Here is an 18,924-nt window from a genome sequence, read left to right on the forward strand (position 1 = left end):
AAGGGTTGAAGAAATAGAGACCATTTTGCGCAGAACTCATAAAATAGTAAAAGTTCATCTTAAAACAGTAAATAAAATATTACAAACAAATGTCATTTACAGTCAATTGGCAAGCAATAGAGCATGCACTTCAACTCCAGATTAATGCCAAAATTTTTTGATTAAGGCAAGAAGAAAGGATACATGCCAAAAGGATATGAGTAACACAAAATGAATATAACTACCGGCCAAAAAGGTAAAGATATGTTTAAAATATAGAAAATTAAACAATTTTTCAAAGTATATGATAAAATGTAAGCCAAATAATAGGTCTCAACCCACCATTTGTACAGTATGTTGTCTGCATACAAAATATGTAATCTTAGGTCTATTTGTCAAGGCCTGTTTAGTCAATAACCTACAAACATTCTTCCACAAGGCTAACTGGAGAAAGTTAGAAGGAATATTAGAAAGAAATCTAATATTATCTAAGGGAATGAAGGGCTTTTAGAGGAGCACACAGATAGAGATGTATTAGAGTAGAAAAACTGGGTAAAACTGGAGAAGGAAGTGTCACCGTGTGTAGAGGAAAGAACAAAATATGGAGGTGTCTTTGTTCCTATGGTTTCAGCCATATAGGGAGGAATGTAACTGTTAGAAGCCAGAGGCTTGGAGGGAGAAGTACTTATAAAATACTCAGCTGCTAACATGCAGGTTAAAGTACAATTAGCTTTAGCAGACATCTTGAAACATCTCCAGTAGGAAGTATTGTTGAATTAATATGGCCAAAATATAAAGGGTTCAGATAGGAGCACACTGGGGATAATCTGCCACAAATTCCTTATCCACACAGTCAGATATTAATGAACACCTAAATACCCATATACACTAAAAGAATAAGTGGAATACCTAATTGTGATGAATGGGGAACCTCCATGTAGATTCAGTAAGAGGATTGATTAAGAATGTAAGTCCATTAATATGATAAAGCTACAGTTAGGTCCATAAATATTTGGACAGAGACAACTTTTTTCTAATTTTGGTTCTGTACATTACCACAATGAATTTTAAATGAAACAACTCAGATGCAGTTGAAGTGCAGACTTTCAGCTTTAATTCAGTAGGCTGAACAAAACAATTGCATAAAAATGTGAGGCAACTAAAGCATTTTATTAACACAATCCCTTCATTTCAGGGGCTCAAAAGTAATTGGACAAATTAAATAACTGGAAATAAAATGTTCATTTCTAATACTTGGCTGAAAACCCTTTGCTGGCAATGACAGCCCGAAGTCTTGAACTCATGGACATCACCAGATGCTGGGTTTCCTCCTTTTTAATGCTCTGCCAGGCCTTTACTGCAGCGGCTGTCAGTTGCTGTTTGTTTGTGAGCCTTTCTGTCTGAAGTTTAGTCTTCAACAAGTGAAATGCATGCTCAATTGGGTTAAGATCAGGTGACTGACTTGGCCATTCAAGAATTTTCCACTTCTTTGCTTTAATAAACTCCTGGGTTGCTTTGGCTGTATGATTTGGGTCATCGGCCATCTGTATCATGAAACGCCGCCCAATCAATTTTACTGCATTTAGCTGGATTTCAGCATACAGTATGTCTCTGAACACCTCAGAATTCGTTTGGCTGCTTCTGTCCTGTGTCACATCATCAATAAACACTAGTGTCCCAGTGCCACTGGCAGCCATGCACACCCAAGCCATCACACTGCCTCCACCATGTTTTACAGATGATGTGGTATGCTTTGGATAATGAGCTGTTCCACGCCTTCTCCATACTTTTTTCTTGCCATCATTCTGGTAGTGGTTGATCTTGGTTTCATCTGTCCAAAGAATGTTTTTCCAGAACTGTGCTAGCTTTTTTAGATGTTCTTTAGCAAAGTCCAATCTAGCCTTTCTATTCTTGAGGCTTATGAGTGGCTTGTACCTTGCAGTGCACCTTCTGTATTTACTTTCATGCAGTCTTCTCTTTATGGTAGACTTGGATATTGATATGCCTACCCCCTGGAGAGTGTTGTTCACTTGGTTGGCTGTTGTGAAGGGGTTTCTCTTCACCATGGAAATGATTCTGCAATCATCCACCACTGTTGTCTTCTGTGGACGTCCAGGTCTTTTTGCGTTGCTTGAGTTCACCAGTGCTTGCTTTCTTTCTCAGGAAGTACCAAACTGTAGATTTTGCCACTCGTAATATTGTAGCACTTTCTCGGATGGGTTTTTTCTGTTTTCGCAGCTTATGGATGGCTTCTTTCACCCGCATGGAGAGCTCCTTTGACCGCATGTTGTCTGTTCACAGCAAAATCTTCCACATGCAAGCACTATACCTCAAATCAACTCCAGGCCTTTTATCTGCTTAATTGATAATGACATAACAACAGACTTGCCCACACCTGCCCATAAAATAGCATTTGAGTCAATTGTCCAATTACTTTTGAGCCCCTGAAATGAAGGGATTGTGTTAAAAAAATGCTTTAGTTGCCTCACATTTTTATGCAGTCGTTTTGTTCACCCCACTGAATTAAAGCTGAAAGTCTGCACTTCAACTGCATCTGAGTTGTTTCATTTAAAATTCATTGTGGTAATGTACAGAACCAAAATTAGAAAAAAAGTTGTCTCTGTCCAAATATTTATGGACCCAACTAAATATGTTTTAATAGAACTTATACCAAATGTGTGCTCTTTCTCAGAAGCTTGTCTAGTATGAAAGAATATATGCTTGCAGCACTTCAACACTGTGTACAATTCACAGCACTGTGAGGATATTCAGGAACAGAAACTCTTTTGAAGTGAAATCAGAACTGCATCATTTAATATAAACCACAGCAGAACATAATCAGTGATTCTCAATGATATATACTGTGTGAAAGGTCATCAAGCAAAACTGACAAGTCTGCTTTTTGCAGATGATGTAGTCTTGCTTGCTGCCAGCTTCATCAGGCTGTGACATCAACCACGCACTGGAACAGTCTGCAGCATGCTGATCGACACCACCAAATCTGAGGTCATGGTTCTCAGCAAGAAAAGGGTGGAGTGCACTCTCCTGGTTAATGATGACGTGCTGCTTCAAGCAGAGGAGTTTAAGTATCTCAGTTTCTTGTTCTCATGTGGAGAAATAAGGGAGCGGGAGATTGACAGGTGGATCGGAGTGGAGTCTGCAGTCATGGGGACATTGTACCATTCAGTTGTGTTGAAGACAGAGGTAAGATGAAAGGCAAAGCTCTAGATTTACCAATCAATCTACATGCCTGCCCTCACTTATATTCACATGGTTTGGATAGTGACCAGAAGAACTAGATTGCAAATACAAGTGAAAGAAATAAGCTTCCTTCACAGCATGTCTGGGCTCAGCCTTATAGATAGGGAGAGGAGCACAGACATTCAGAGCACAGAAGCTCCTCTGCAGCAAGATGTTCAGGCATCTGATTAGAATGCATTCCTTAGGAAGTACTTCACATGTGTCCAATAAGAAGGAGACCTTGGTATAATTAGAGCGAGACACCTTTGTGGTCTACCAGAGATGTTGGAGGAGGTGGCAGAGCAAAGGGACATCTGGGCATCCTTGTTCAGACTGCTGTCCCCACGATCTGGACATGGAAAATGGATGGATGGATGGAGAAGCTAGATCATGACTTTTTTTCAAAATACTACATTCAAGACATGTATGCACTATGAGGGGGTCTGTTTTCTGGTACTGTTTACAGATTAACTAGCCATGGTACCATTTGAAGACAGGCAATAGAATAGTTTAAAAATATTTGCTATCTCTTGCCCTACATGTACATTCAGTTCCTTTCCTCATTATTTGTGTGTGTGTGAATGTCTGTTCACTGGCGCTTCCTCTCTTGCGCATGTTCCACTAAAGCCTGCTTCTCAGAGGCTGTGATTATTTTCTTGCCTCCTTTCTTGTCTTATACTTTCCATATTTAAAAGTGACTCTCTCAGCATGTGTCTTTATGTCTCCTAGTACATCTCACACTTGCACTTCCTTTTTCATCACGTTGCCAAAGCCATACCCACCAATCAAACTGCTCTAAGTGACTGGACAGACAGACTTTAGTATTTTATTATATAGTAGATGGATAAGTATGATCTATTATATCCTGATATTACATGTGTGCAATAACTTGCACAGACAGGTGCTTTCTGAAATGTAATTACTCAAACCAACAAAAAACTCTACATTTCAGGAGTTTACATAAACAGTCTTGATCTTGTTTCTTCTGCTAAACTCCTGTTGGTAACAGATTAATATGAACAAACTGCTGATTGTCATCTTCTTCCTGTTCACTACAATGTTACTAAATAGAAGACATTCTCACAAGATAAGTGTGTCCTTTGGCTCTGCCATGAATCACAATTAATTTAAATACAGTGCATTTACATATACTGTATATTTGCTACTTAACAAATAAATACATGAATTTTGTGGTAGTATTCCTTTGAAACAGGGTTTGTTGTAAAGTACTGTACAATTGTCTTATTGATAAACAGCGACAATATTGTTGCAAGAGTGTTAGGCAGAAAAGCTCCAATATTGACAAAATAACACATGCTTACAGTTTTGTCTGTATGCGTTTTTCTCCTCTGTACTTTAAAATGAGATGCTCTATGTGTAATATTGGTGCAGTCCTTTTGATTCTCCTTCTACCTGACCAATCATTAAGCAAACAGTATAAATCTCTATTGTAGAAGGTGAAACACTACTCACTATTAGTAGATCAACCCCAATGAAATAAAAAGAAGTTGAAAATTTACATTAAACTTCCAAATTTGAGATTATATTTGAGAGAAAGTTACATAAAATGTACGTAAACACATTAAATATTTCCATTGCTGTGTGACTGTTAAACTGAGTTATATAATTACTTTTTTAAAAAGTGGTTTAATGCAAATAATCTTATATACTTAATTTTAGAGAGAAGTAAAATAATAAATTTGTAATTTCATAAGCTACATGCTTGTATGCTTCTAGTTACTGCATAGTTTTACATTTATATTATATATATAAACTAAGGATAAAATAAAATATTACTCATATATGAGTATAGAACAACCACAACTGTATTTTTACTCCATTAAAAGCAACAGAGGTAATTCACAGAATTCTGTGGACAATTTTATAAAAGCTACTGTGTCTACTAAAAGGGTCCCAGGGTCCCAGAATGAAAATAACTGCATTAGGAAGACAGATTGTAAATATGCTAAATGACAGTCTCCCAGGAATAAAATAAAAAAAGCATTACTTTTAAATAAAGTGTTTAAAAATGTATAATAAGCTGGGGAATTTTGTTTTGGTTGTTTTTTTTCCCTTTTCTTCACAGTTGTAACAAGATGAATTAAGAAGTAAGGAGGAAAAACAGTTTTACTTTCTGTACCCCCAGAGGACTGCAGTGCCTTTGCAAGTGCATATTATTCTAAATGACAATGAGCCCTAGTTGAGCTGATTAGATGTGCAGTCACGGAGACAAAGTAACTGTAGTTGTAAAGACCTGATTTGGAAGCCGGAGACATTAATTAGAAGAGGAGTGGCTCCGCTCCAAGGGATCATGTGGCCCACAGCAGGTCGTTGCTTGCAAGTGCCAGTTGGACTTCTTTCCTCTGGCTGTGAGCTCATTGAAATATACGCTTGAAGAGTCAGGACACTAACAGGAGGAATCTGTCATACCCCTACAACCCCTCGAGCCTGAACAAGAGCACTAACTGAATTTCCAAGAACAAATGCATGGGAATTATTATCTTGCTTGTCAATAGACGTGCTAAGTCAAATGTTAATTATGCATTAAAGAAATCTGTAAGGAAGTGAAAATCTTAAACTATAAAATAAATAATGGGTAATCACAATGACAATTAAATGATGTTTAGCCTCCTATTTACTTCTGAACAATTTTTCATGGTTATTTATTTAATTTTCAGCTTTTAATATAAGAAACTTGGCCATACAGATGTCACATTTGTTTTTGTTGTGGATACTTATGGTGAATCATATTGATTTTTAGTAATAGCCAACATACCAAATAAACACTTAAAATGTATTTACATTTAAGTAAAGCTGCATGAGGATTTTGGTGTCATGTAATTTTGTTCCCTTATTCAAATATGGTTGCAAGTGATGCATACATATCAATTCTTTTAGAAAAATGTATAAAACAAAGATTTAAAAAATTATTTGCAATAATGCAATGGCGAATATAATTGCACTGGAATTTAGAAACTGTGTTGATCATTTTAATCACATCTTACAAGGGTTACACAAGACTAACCTTTCTTATTTAAGTGTAAGACTGGCCTGAATGCTGGTTCGTTCCAAGTCAGATTGAAAAAACATCACCTTATGAATAATACTGATAATAATTATTGATCTATAAACCTAAAATTACATGCAAACATTTCCTGATAACAATGAGTAATGTAACCTCTCACATCTCTGTGAACACGCTAATGGCCAAAATAAAAAAGAATAAACATTAAAATATATTTTGGCTAAAGAAATTGACATTAAGACACCTTTGAGTGTTTAAGCTGAATCTGAAATGTGTTTTATTGTACCTGATATATAAAATATTCAGTCAGTCAGTCATTTTCCAACCCGCTATATCCTAACACAGGGTCACGGGTGTCTGCTGGAGTCAATCCCGGCCAGCACAGGGTGCAAAGCAAGAACAAATCCTGGGCAGGGCACACACACACACACACACCCACACACAAAGCACAATTTAGTGTCGCCAATGCACCTAATCTGCATGTCTTTGGACTGTGGGAGGAAACCAGAGCACCCGGAGGAAACCCACGCAGACATGGGGAGATCATGCAAATTCCATGCAGGGAGGACCCGGGAAACGAACCCAGGTTTCCTGACTGCGAGGCAGCAGCAGGAGCGATTTGTGTGGGTTTTCAAAGCAACTATCCTTCCTGATTTACTGAAGTTTAGTTCTACATGTAATGGATGTCTGTCATCAGTTGAGATGATTTCCAGTTTCTTTAGCATTGCCCTCTGACACACACTAGTCAAATCATCTACATCAGCCCCAATAACTTTAGCTGCATACTTCGTAATCTGCTGGAGCTTTTTGAGTTTTGGTTTGTCAGACTATCAAACCAGGCAATGAAACTGAAAGTGATCACAGACTGGATCATACTACGATAGAAGGACAACACGAGGTCCTTGTCTACTTTAAATACTTTGAGTTTATGGAGGAGAAATAAGCGCTGGTTGCATTTAGAAAATAATTTTTTTGTATTTGTATTCCAGTTAAGATTGTTATCTAGGTAAGTTCCTAAGTATTTATATTCATTCACTATTTCTACCTCCTCTCCCAGAACTACAATAGGTGAACATACAGATTTCTGTCTCTTAAAATCAAATATCATTTCTTTGGTCTTTTTTACATTCAGAGTGAGAGAGTTTTTGTTGCACCAGTTTACCTTACAGTCCACTTGATTTAGATAGTGGCTTTCATCCTCCCCAGATATGCATCCTATGATCATGGTGTCATCCACATACTTAATAATGGAGCAGTGGTCATTGTTCTGTCTCAGGTCACTTGTGTACAGAGTAAACAGTAATGGTGATAAGACACACCCCTGTGGACTTCCTGTGTTTGAATGAATGGCTATTGAAAAAGTGTCCTGAACTTTAACTGTCTGTGAACGATTTAAAAGAAAGTTCTGAATCCATAGTGTGATAAATGGGTTTACATTCATACTGTTTAATTTCCCAATCAGTATATGAGGCTGTATAGTATTGAATGCTGAAGAAAAATCCAAAAATAGCGCTCTGACATATGAACCAGGCTGATCAAGAAAGGTATAGATTTGATGTAAGATAACAAGCAGAGCATCTTCCACACTTCTGTTTGCACAATAAGCAAATTGATTGTTGTCTTGAAAAGACTTTGTCTCTGTCATTAAAATGTGTTTCACCAAGTGTTCAAAGCATTTCATTGGAATAGATGTAAGTGCCACTGGTCTGTAATCATTTAAACAGCTTGGCCTAGAAACGTTAGATACAGGGGTAATGATTGATTGTTTCCACAGATTAGGTACAATACCACAGGTCAGAGACCAGTTAAAAAGCAAATGAAAAACTGGGGAGAGCTGCTTAGAGCAAGACTTTAAGAGCCGACCTGATATGCCGTCTGGTCCCATTGCACTGTTTGTTTTGGCCTGCCGCAAGCCTTTTTCCACTTCAGTTAAACTGAACCCAATCACAGCAGAATACCTGGTGTTTTTATAAAGCATTTCCTTTATTTCTGTATTTTGGGTGCTGAAATCACTTGTTTCAAATCTGGCATAAAAGTTATTCAGTTCATCAGCTAAAAGCTTGTGGTCTTTGTCAGCTGGAAAATCCACATTCTTTTTAGGGCACAGTCCTGTAATTGTTTTTAGGCCCTTCCAGACCTGCTTTGGATTGTTATCATTGAACCACCTCTTGATTTTTTCCCCATACATCTTTTTATTTTGTTTAATTAACCTGTTAATCCTTTGCTGTAAAATTCGCTTATCTTCTAACTTATTTTCTTGATGTGCATGTTGCTTTTGCAATAGTAATGCTTTAACCTCTTTAGTGATCCATGGCTTACTGTTTGGGTACACCTTGACAGATTTTTTCTTAATGATCATAGACTCACAGAATTGAATATATTCGCTGACAGTATAGGTGGCCTCATTCAGTGACTGTGAGGATGTCAGCAGATCCCATTTGTACTGGAGAAGCATTCCTGCAGTTCCTCTACACTTTCCTTGCACCAGTTTTGTGTTGTTCGTATGGCTGGTTATTAGTCTTGATTAAGATTAGATTTGGTTTGGCTTTTCAATAATAGTAGCCACTAGAAATCGGATAAATGGATTTTAAATGGTTTTTAAATTTACTGATGACCTGCACTCAGCGCAAACCCAAATGTCAACTTAACTCAACTACTCTTTCTGAGCTGCAAACTTGTAAGTGGTCTAGGACAAGAACTCGGAAGCTACCTTATGTCTCCAGTAACTGGAAATGTAAGGCATGCTGAGAAAATAAAAGTTGGGTGTATTAAATACTCCCGTAATTAGCTACGTTTGCTGCAATCATGAGTGTCTAACCATTTCAGTTTTCTTGTCTCTGCAAGAGCTTTTTGTGCAAAGATGGAAAGGGCAATGTGCTGGGACAAGAAAAAAAGCAAGGATTCTGAACTGGTCTGCCACCCATTATAATATGCAATGTTGATCGCTGATGATGGATGAACTGCCTGCTGTCATAGCAGGTCATGTTGCAGTGGCACTTTGTGTTTCACAGAGAGCTGGCTTAAACCTGATATACCTGAAACTGTTTTAATCCTGGACAGATTTCATTTTATTCAAGCAGACAGAGATGCAGTGCAGTGTGGAAAAATGACAGGAAGAGCACTGGTCATCTCTGTAAATAAGGTGCAAACAGGAGCCTATTATAGTTAAAACTAGTTATTAATTGAGGCATTGAAATTTAGGCTGATAAGTTACATTATCCTTATTAATGTTTATATTCCTCCCTCTGCAAATGGGGATTCAGCAACAGAAATGTTTCACTCTGCCAACACTTTAATAATGACTCATTCTGACCTTGCAGTTACAGTCTAATATGTGGTGATTTCAACCATGTGACCTTGAAAAGAACAATGAGAAACTTCCATTAGTTTGTGTTATGTTCCACTCAAGGAAATTAGAAGCTGGAACTGCTGTATTCAAATGTTAAAGATGCCTTTAAATGATGCTTTCCAAACCTCAAGCCCTGGTTTATCAAGAAGCTAAAAAGACTCCTGAAAGAGAAAAAGAGAGCAAATCCAGTGACAAAGAGTCTCTAAAGAATGCACAGCAAGTGCTGAAGAAAAACCTGAGTGAAGGAAAGGAAACTTACAAAGGTAAAATAGAAAACTTACTCAGAACAACACGAAAGATGTCCGAAATGGACTGGGCATAATTACTTGATGCAAGCAATCCAGGGCTAAGGTGCCTGAAGGAGATGTGGACAAAGGCAATGTCCCACACCAATTTTTAAATAGACTTTTCCTCTCACTGCCACCTTCTTCAAATGACCAGCCGCCCCCATACCCCCCCCCCCCCCCCCCCCATCTCTACTATATCACCAAATTCTACTATTTCAATTGGAATGACCAGTGATAAATCCAACTCTGTAATGATCAGTATGGGTTGTCCATAACTGAAGACCAAGTGAGGAAACAACTAAATAAGCTGACAAGACAAGCAACCAGACCAGATGTAATCATTCCTTGAATTCTTGAGGCCCTTGCTGACCAATTTTGTGCTATCTTCTTCCACATATCCAGTCTGTCCTTAAGTCCCCTGACCTGTCTCCTTTTCTCTTTATTCTGTACACCACAGGTAATAAATATAACCACAGGTCATGTCATTACAGAAATCTCAGATGATTCTGCATTTATGGGGTATATCAATAAGGGGGACGAGTCAGAGTATAGGTGTCAGGTGGAATACTTTGTTTCTTGGTTTCCGAAAGAATTGTCTGCAATTTAACATCAGAAAAACTTACGCACTGTTTATTGACTTTAACTGCTCCAAAGAGTCTCTATGTCCAGCTACCATTCAGGGAGTGAATGTAGAGGAGGTGCACTACTGCAAGTATGTGGAGGTCCATTGCAATTATTTTCTACACTGTGGTATGCAGGGTAGGTAACGTCACTTCAAGAGAGACCAACTGAATGAAAAGCTAATTAAAAGGTTAAGCCATTATGGATGCACTCTGGAGGTAGTAGCAAAGGAGAGAATTAAAAAAAACTGACTGCCATTATGAACACCTGTATAAGTCCTCACTGGGACTGTGACTGCCAAGGCACATATTATTTTTTCTTTTTATTTTCTTCCTTTTTCGTCATTCTGGTGTGTGTTCAGACCATAGATATCTATCTATCTATCTATCTATCTATCTATCTATCTATCTATCTATCTATCTATCTATCTATCTATCTATCTATCTATCTATCTATCTATCTATCTATCTATCTATCATAATGGTTTATTATGGCATGCAATTAACAAACCTGATCAAAACCAAATATGTTTAATAGTCTCAATTATTGCAAACCACTATAACCTATTAGGTGCATTGGCTAAATTGTCCCTAGTGTGTGCTTGGTGTGTGTGTGTGCGACCTGCCAGGGATTTATTCTTGCCTTGGCCCTGTGCTGGCTGGGATTGGCTCCAGCGGACCCCCGTGGCCCTGTGTTGGAATACAGTGGGTTGGATGATGGGCTGACTGACTGACTATAACTTATAACATATAGTATACGAAAATGTTTCAGTCTGGTTTTAACATTAGTCATGTTGCATAGCCTGCCTTAGCTCAGGCTGTGAATAACATGTGAATTCTATGGTAACTATTGCATATTAACACTTGAAATGTGAGTTGACATATCAAGCAGTGTTCTTGCAGGACTTAGTTCATTATTATCTAAACAATTTTATGTCAGTACATGACAATACTCCATCATTACATTCTAAAGATATTGTGGCCTTCAGGGCTCCATATGGGACTATTACCTTTTCATTTTATACGAGGATCAATCATAATGATACTTTATTTGTGTTATGACTTAGTTAATTGCCGTAATGAGCTGATGCATTGCATGAAACAATATTTTCTCTTAGTACATAGAAGAACAAATTTTCTTGATCAGTAAGAATAGTAAAAACAGTAACAAGACACTAAATTTTTAATTCACAGAGACTGCATAGTAGCATGCAGCTTAGGTGTTATCTTAACACTAATTTCTTCTTTAGTACTCCCAATACAGCATTAAGACCTACTGTACCCATCTAAGAAATAATGGAAAATTAATATATTATGTCTCAATGCACAATGCAAAAAAGTAATTTATTCATTTTTATTAATTTTTTCCAAGCATATTTGAAAACTACAGCACAGTATTCATAAGCTATTCAAATTCAAAATATGGATAGAAGATCTAATACAAATATGATCAGTGGCGGTTCATAGCTAAAATTAGTGGGGGTGCTGCTCCAAAAAATTTTTAGCCTTTGTTTTAAAATTGTGTAAAAGGAAACAAACATGTGTAAAAAGAAAATTTATTCAGAAACCGAAAAAAAAATGAATCAAATAGAATAGCTGGAAGCAGGATAATAATCTAATTCTACACTTTATCACATTCAAGAATATGGTACACGGTTTTTAAGCACAACACACGCGGACTGAAAAAAAATCACTACCTTCCACCAGCACGCCAGGGTCGGCACTGCGGGAGCGACAGTGCTCTCTCTCCCTCGCAGCCTCACGTGCAGCTTCCTATGTGCGCATGCGCACAACTGCCAAACACGCCACTGGAACTATGAAGCGCACAGTTCCATACAAAGATTTTTGTATCTTTTTCATAAACTGGGGGATGGCTACTGACATTAAGCTTAAGGATTATATATTGTACAAGTATAAAGAAAGAATTAAAGAAAAAAGGACTCATTATATTAAATGTTATCGATAATATCAAGTGGAAATAGGGGGTGCTGCAGTTCCACAGTGCCTATATGCGATCCGCCGCTGAATATGATCCAGGCTTAAAGGTTTAGGCTGATCTCGAAGTCATCCTTCTTCCAATTAAAACTTTAAATGTTTTTTTAACTATATAACTTTAGTAACAAGTACTCCAAAATATACATTACAGACACTAAAAGGAGTTCTAATAAAAACTGTGGACATACATGAAACTGCTGGAGGAAATAGAGCCTTTTGCTTCAGGGCCCCTGGACTGTGGAAAGATCTGCCTGCCAATATGAAGGAATACCAGTTGGTTTTACATTTTAATCCAGTCTGAAGAGTCACTGAAGTGACTTCAGCTGCAGGTGTAAGCTACTGTTGCACCCTACGCAACTGTGTTTGATCTTATTCAGGAAAAGATCCCAGTTGCCCCATGGGAGAAAGACTTTCTGAGACTAAGGTCATAAAGCTTATGAAACCATATCTGGACAAAGGCAGAACCGTAACAACTGCTTGGAGCTTTCACCTGCAGCTAAAGTCACTTCAGTACACATGTACTTTGTGAGAATGCCTGTGTCGATCAAACAGAGGAAGATCTGCAGTCTACTTGTGACTTTACGGTGTAGGAAGATAAGTAAATAAATATGGGTAAATAACATTTGATCTGGCTTTTATATGTGTAACATATACATGGTTTTCATATAAAGACCATCACAAAACATAATCACAAACTGGACTTTGCATGATACCTTGGCAAGCTCTGTAAGCCATGCTGTTTCGTTGAAGGACAGGTGTGGGGTAGATTGACTGGTAAGATGATGCCCGACCTGTTGCTTCATCCAAATGGTGCCATCTTTCGCCTTTATGCCTTGGTGCAGGTGTGTTGTTCTTATATGTGAGTGGATGTTTCTTGTGGGGAGGGCTTCTGTTCTCTTTCTCTGATGTAGAACCCTTGTCCTCATCTGAGTTCACCTCTGCTTATAGCATGTCTTTATTTGAAAACAGCAGCGCCAGATCAGGGCGAGTGTGAACGTGACTGAGAGAATAAATCTGAATATAAAAAAAAAAACGCTAACCTTTACAAGTACCTTAAATTTTCACCGGCTGTTATAGACTCAAATCAAATGTATGTTTTTATCCTATAATAGTAAGAATAAGAGCACTTCACTTCTCAAAATGGAGAATCGAACCAGCAATCTTTTGATTACCAGTCAGCAGTTCTTTCTGCTGTGCCACCAAAGCATTAGTATTAAGGGTGTGTCAATGTCGCACCCTAATGCAAGTTCTTTTATATTCTTGAATAAAAAGTTACATTCTTGAATAAAAGTGCACTTGTTTTGTTATACTTGTACCTTTTGTGAAAAGTGTTTATTTGATATTTGGACTTCAGGCTTCACACATTAAGCATTTCATGTCTACATTTTGTCAATTATTACTAAAACATGAAAAATGTTCGTTTTAATGATGTGTTTACGTAGATTGTTGTAGACATGGAACACACATGACATGCATGAATTCTAAATAACAATATATTATTTACCCTATACAACTCCTGGCAACTCACATGCAGGTAAAAAGACTTGAGCTGAGAGAACTTTCTGCTCTTTCTGTGTTGGTGGGGGATGAGATAGCAGGCTGCTTGCTGCTTGTGTTGATCGACACATTTACAACACAAAAGACACTGACGGAGAAGTGCGAGCAGATTTAATTGGGATTACGAGTTTTTTCGTAGGCTTTGGTAATTGTAGAGTTAACAGGTAATATGATATGTAATTGTCAATCTAAAGAAATCAATGTCTCTACGGATATAAGTACTGAGTGTTTATACATGCTATTATTTAATGTATTTCTGTTATCTACATTCTAACACATTCACTGAATACTTTTCAGATGGAGGTTTAATAGTTAAGAGGTGTTTGTTTAGTCTATTTTGGCCTTAAAGGTGTCACAGGTGGCTGGGTCGCCCCGGAGGGGGGCTTATGCCTCCCCCAGACCACGTGGGGGCGACCCCCCTTGTGGCTATGGGGACCACGGGTACAGAGCTTTGAAGCTCAACCCTGTAGGGGCCCATGGTCACTGCCAGGGGGCACCCCAATGCCTAAGGAGCTCTGGACCTCAACACTTCTGCCACACCCGGAAGTGCTGGGGGGAAGAGGATCGGGGACACCCAAAGTGCTTCCGGGTGCACAGCCGGCACTTCCACCACACTGGGGAATGCCGGTGGAAGATTGTCGGGAGGCACCTGGAGCACATCCGGGTGATTATAAAAGGGGCCGCTTCCGTCCATTCGTGGGCTGGAGTCGGGAGAGAAGGAAGGACAAGGTCTTGGAGAAGGCAAGAAGGCCTGAAGGAAAAGGCATTTGAAGAGTTGGCCTGGACTTTGGGGTTGTGGTGCACAGGTGTAAATAGTAGAATGTATAATAAACGTGTTGTGGGTGATTTGAACGTGTCCGGCTGTCTGTGTCTGGGCTGCTTCCACAAAGGTAAAGTTTGAAACTATTGTGGTACTTGAACAAAAATTATTTGATTAAACAAAAATTAACAAGTTTTAACAACTTGCATATTTCATTGCATTAGACTTTTATATAAGTTTCATAAAAACATACTGCGGTTCTTAAAGTGCAAACTGTATTTTTAAGCATAGCTGAAGCTTCAGTTCAACTTGTGCTAAATATCCTGTGCTTCTATATACTAGAACGTTAACAATAAACACTTTCCTATTTCTGAAGCTCTGTATCCATTGCATGTCCTCACAAGGTGTTAATTATTCTTAAGTTAATGGTAAAGGATTCAAGATAAGCCAACTTGCAAGAATAAATCGAACAGTCTGGACCAAAGATGAGAGGTAAATTTCTAAAGAGGGATAATTTTAACAGATTTTGCAAAAGCCTGACAAATAAACACTTGCACTCAGGAAATAATGTTTCACCAGGTTTAAATAGTTGGATCTAATTGTTTATCTGAGAATGATATATGACCTTCTTGAAAGTTCTATAGAAGAGAATTTTTTAAAAACACCAATTAACTCAAGATATTGTGTATATTCAAGCACTAATAGAAGCTACATTTTGCATTAATGAATACAAGAATCAAAAATCTATTTGTAATGAAAGTGGTTCATTTATCTTATAAAACTGCTCAATAGATGAAAACGAATGTTTCATTCATTGTCATTCTTTATACTCAAACATCTTGTTACATTGTTATCAAACAGCCTCACATCTTTTTCATCTGCCTTGGGAAAGAATTAACTATGAAAAAGTCCAGTAATAAATGATTTTATGCTGATTTTAGTAAAAAAAAGGAAGCAATTTCAGTAAGTGTACTTTATGTACTTTTCCTGATGTTTTATTGATCTTTGCTTTGCAAGATAAAGTAAGTCCTTGGTTATTTATTAAGGTCTCACAGGAGAACTCAGTTTGTATTGTTTCATCTGAAGAATGATACATGCTTGCTGCTTTCAAAAGAAGCAATTGTTAAGTTAAAAAAAGAACTGAAATGAAAGGGCATTCATGGAGATGTACAGTGCATTCCCTTTAGCAATATTTATCCTGTAGGTTTTGAGCTATTTATTCTGTGAAAATATTTCAAAATCAATTAATATTCCAAACAGTATTTATTTAAATAATTTGTACTTTTTTATATAATATACCTGACACCTTTATTCAAGGCAGCTTATAAAACCAGATACATTACAGCTGTTTACAAATATTTTGTATGCTTGCAACACGTGCAGGTTAAGTGACTTGCTTGAGGTGACACAGTGAGTCACAGGTGGGATGTGAACCATCCGTCTTGTGGTTTAGTGTCTAGTGCCTTAGCTACTACACCACACTGTCTGTCAGAAATGAAATGCCTAGATTTATACTGTAGATCAAAACAGTCCTTGATATATCATAAACCATCAGTTTCATATCTCATAAGTGTTAGTGTTTGTATGACTCACACCTTCTTCTTTGTGTTTAAACACTAATGGTATACTCTATACACAGTGACAGAGTATCTCCCACTAAAGCTAAAATTAACCAGTTAACAATCAATGATGTTTCTACCTTGATAATGTATTTCGGAATTAATTACATTTAAATGTTTTTTTGTGTTGTCAGTTTTTACATTTTCAACTTAATGCTCACACAAGCCAAAGGAAATGTCAGAATTACTAACTAAGATTATGCAGAGAAACAGTCTATAATATTGTATATTGTATTCTTTCAGTTGCCTGTTATAAACAGGCCACATCGGTATGGTAGTCATGGAGTTAATATTTCACAAATGGATTATAATTAAAATTTTTTTTTTTTTTTTTTAAGAAAGATGGTTTATAAGACTTTTGGCAATGATTCCCCAAGGGGACTCCCCACCACCTGTGGCGATTCTCCATGGGGGACCACACCAGGATGACTCAAAAAAGTCAAAATTGGGCAGTGAGAAAAAAAAGTTCAAATGTCACTGTTTTAAAAACAAAATTCACCTATTTATTTGAAATTCGCAAGCAGCAATTGAATAATTTTTCCGTTTATCCTGTATCATTCTCTAGTTTGTATTCTAGACCCACTCATTACAAGGGTAAGCATTAAATTTCCATTATGGATGATTTTCAACTGTATCTGTTCCAGTATTTACCTGAGAGAAAACACCCAATCTCTTCACAACCATATGCAGGATATGATCAAAAAGAATCTTCTGTTTCTCCATACCCTCATTCTATTCCTAGATTTTCCGTTATAGCTTTAAAAGAATTACTATAACACGTGACTTGAACCATGATGACTTCATGTACTACATTCTCAGTGATGGAAAGACCAAGGTGGAATTAGTTCAGTAAGACATGAACCACATTCTGCTTGCTTTCATTCTCCAACAAGTAGATCATCGTCTCCTGCTACATCCTCTTTGAGGCCAGAAAACAATCAGGAGCTAGTTTTGAGGGGCATACATTAGCTTTAATAAGGGCGGCCCCGCATGCGTTGTAGGACAATGTAGGCATTGCCCCTTAGCATGCATGTAGAACACCAGCTGTACTACCCCCTTCTGCATTCCAGAATGGACAATAAATGACTTAAAAAATGCAGGTCCACCATTACCAAAAGTGTTATTCAAGTATGAGCTGACACATCTGCAGCAACTGTTCCAGATGAAAAGGTGCCAAAAAATTACATTTGTTATAATATTGTAACCATAAGCTGAACAAATTAGGTCCAATCATCTCTTCTGTCTATTTGGAGAAGAAAGTAACCCACTTTGTTTTGAGCTGGAAGCTGGTGACCCATTATCTTTGGAGCAGAAAATTGACCTTCTTTTCTTCAGTGCAAAAAATGACTTTCTTAGGGACTGAAGTTATTCTATGTATTTTGGAACTGGATGGCATGAAGTACATTTAACCTGCTTAGCATTATTTTACCTCTGGGAAACAAAACCAAAAATATTAAATTTATTTTCAATCAGAAAAGAATGTTATTACATGTAACAGAAACATTTAAATTCCGTAATATCAACAAAATTACAATAGGAAAGGTACGTCAAGTGTCCACTTCTGCACCAATGTACATGTCCTTCATGAGATATTGTTTGAAACAGTCACCAGAAAACAAGCAAAGCCTAATGTTGCAATCAGGACAGTAGAACCAAGTTTCTTTTCACACTTTTCTTATAATATTTTTTCTGTTGCTTGCAGATAGGAGGGTAGAATATCAGTGTCTGATCCACACAATCAATGTGCTGTCACAAGAATGACAGATAGACATCATAAAAGTTTGGGGTAGCCACCCGTATAATGTGCCTTGGCTGCAAAAAGGTAGTTAAAGAGAGTGAGTTCTTCACAAGACTGAGCCCAAAACAGAACTGTGGTATTGAATCAAGATGGGGGCTTTAAAGGCCAATGTAGGAAGTGACGTCATCTGAGCCGGAAGTGGAAGTGACGTCATTGATGGCACCGGAACTGGAAGTGATGTCATCAAAGGCGCCAGAACCCTGCAGGATTTCCCGAAAATGGTCTGCAAGGGATTGAGAAAGACAGTTAGTGCACCCTGCCACCCCCTGGTTGGACATGGAATTGCCATTATTCAGGCCCTTTAGTTGACTCCTACTCGCACATGTGTGACAGTGCCCATTGCATATTGTAGGCTACCACAATGCAAGGCTTAGTGACTTTTACAACTCCCCTGATAGGAACATTGACAGTTGCTGCATTGTGAGCAGTGCTAAGAAGGTTAACATCTTTCTTGTCCTTTCACTTGATCGCAGTCATTTTGCCTTTTTACAATACACCTACTTGCAACATGGTGAAATATCATGTGACTCTATTCACCAGGGATATCATAACAGTTCAGTTGTGCAGTGCCGTATGGATCTGTTTTACTATCCATGTCAACATCTGTTGACCAATTCACATTTCTATCACTATCACTTGATTCAACTAATATGGCATCAGCTTAACTCTCCTGCTGCTGCATTTCATGATTTTAC

The 18,924-nt window shown here is 37.7% G+C and overlaps 1 protein-coding gene across 1 annotated transcript in view; it reads left to right on the forward strand.

Annotated features, from left to right (window-relative positions):
• The window catches only part of LOC127528746 (uncharacterized), an 88,628-nt gene extending 71,344 nt beyond the window's left edge, over positions 1-17,284 (forward strand). Inside the window, exons 3-6 of the mRNA XM_051929465.1 lie at positions 9,725-9,856; positions 16,770-16,883; positions 16,997-17,025; positions 17,174-17,284. Of these exons, the coding sequence (XP_051785425.1) occupies positions 9,725-9,856; positions 16,770-16,883; positions 16,997-17,025; positions 17,174-17,284 (386 nt within the window). The remainder of the gene's footprint in view (positions 1-9,724; positions 9,857-16,769; positions 16,884-16,996; positions 17,026-17,173) is intronic.
• Positions 17,285-18,924: the final 1,640 nt, after the last annotated feature.

Source organism: Erpetoichthys calabaricus, chromosome 7 (assembly GCF_900747795.2).
Source record: "Erpetoichthys calabaricus chromosome 7, fErpCal1.3, whole genome shotgun sequence".
Classification (NCBI taxonomy): domain Eukaryota; kingdom Metazoa; phylum Chordata; class Cladistia; order Polypteriformes; family Polypteridae; genus Erpetoichthys; species Erpetoichthys calabaricus.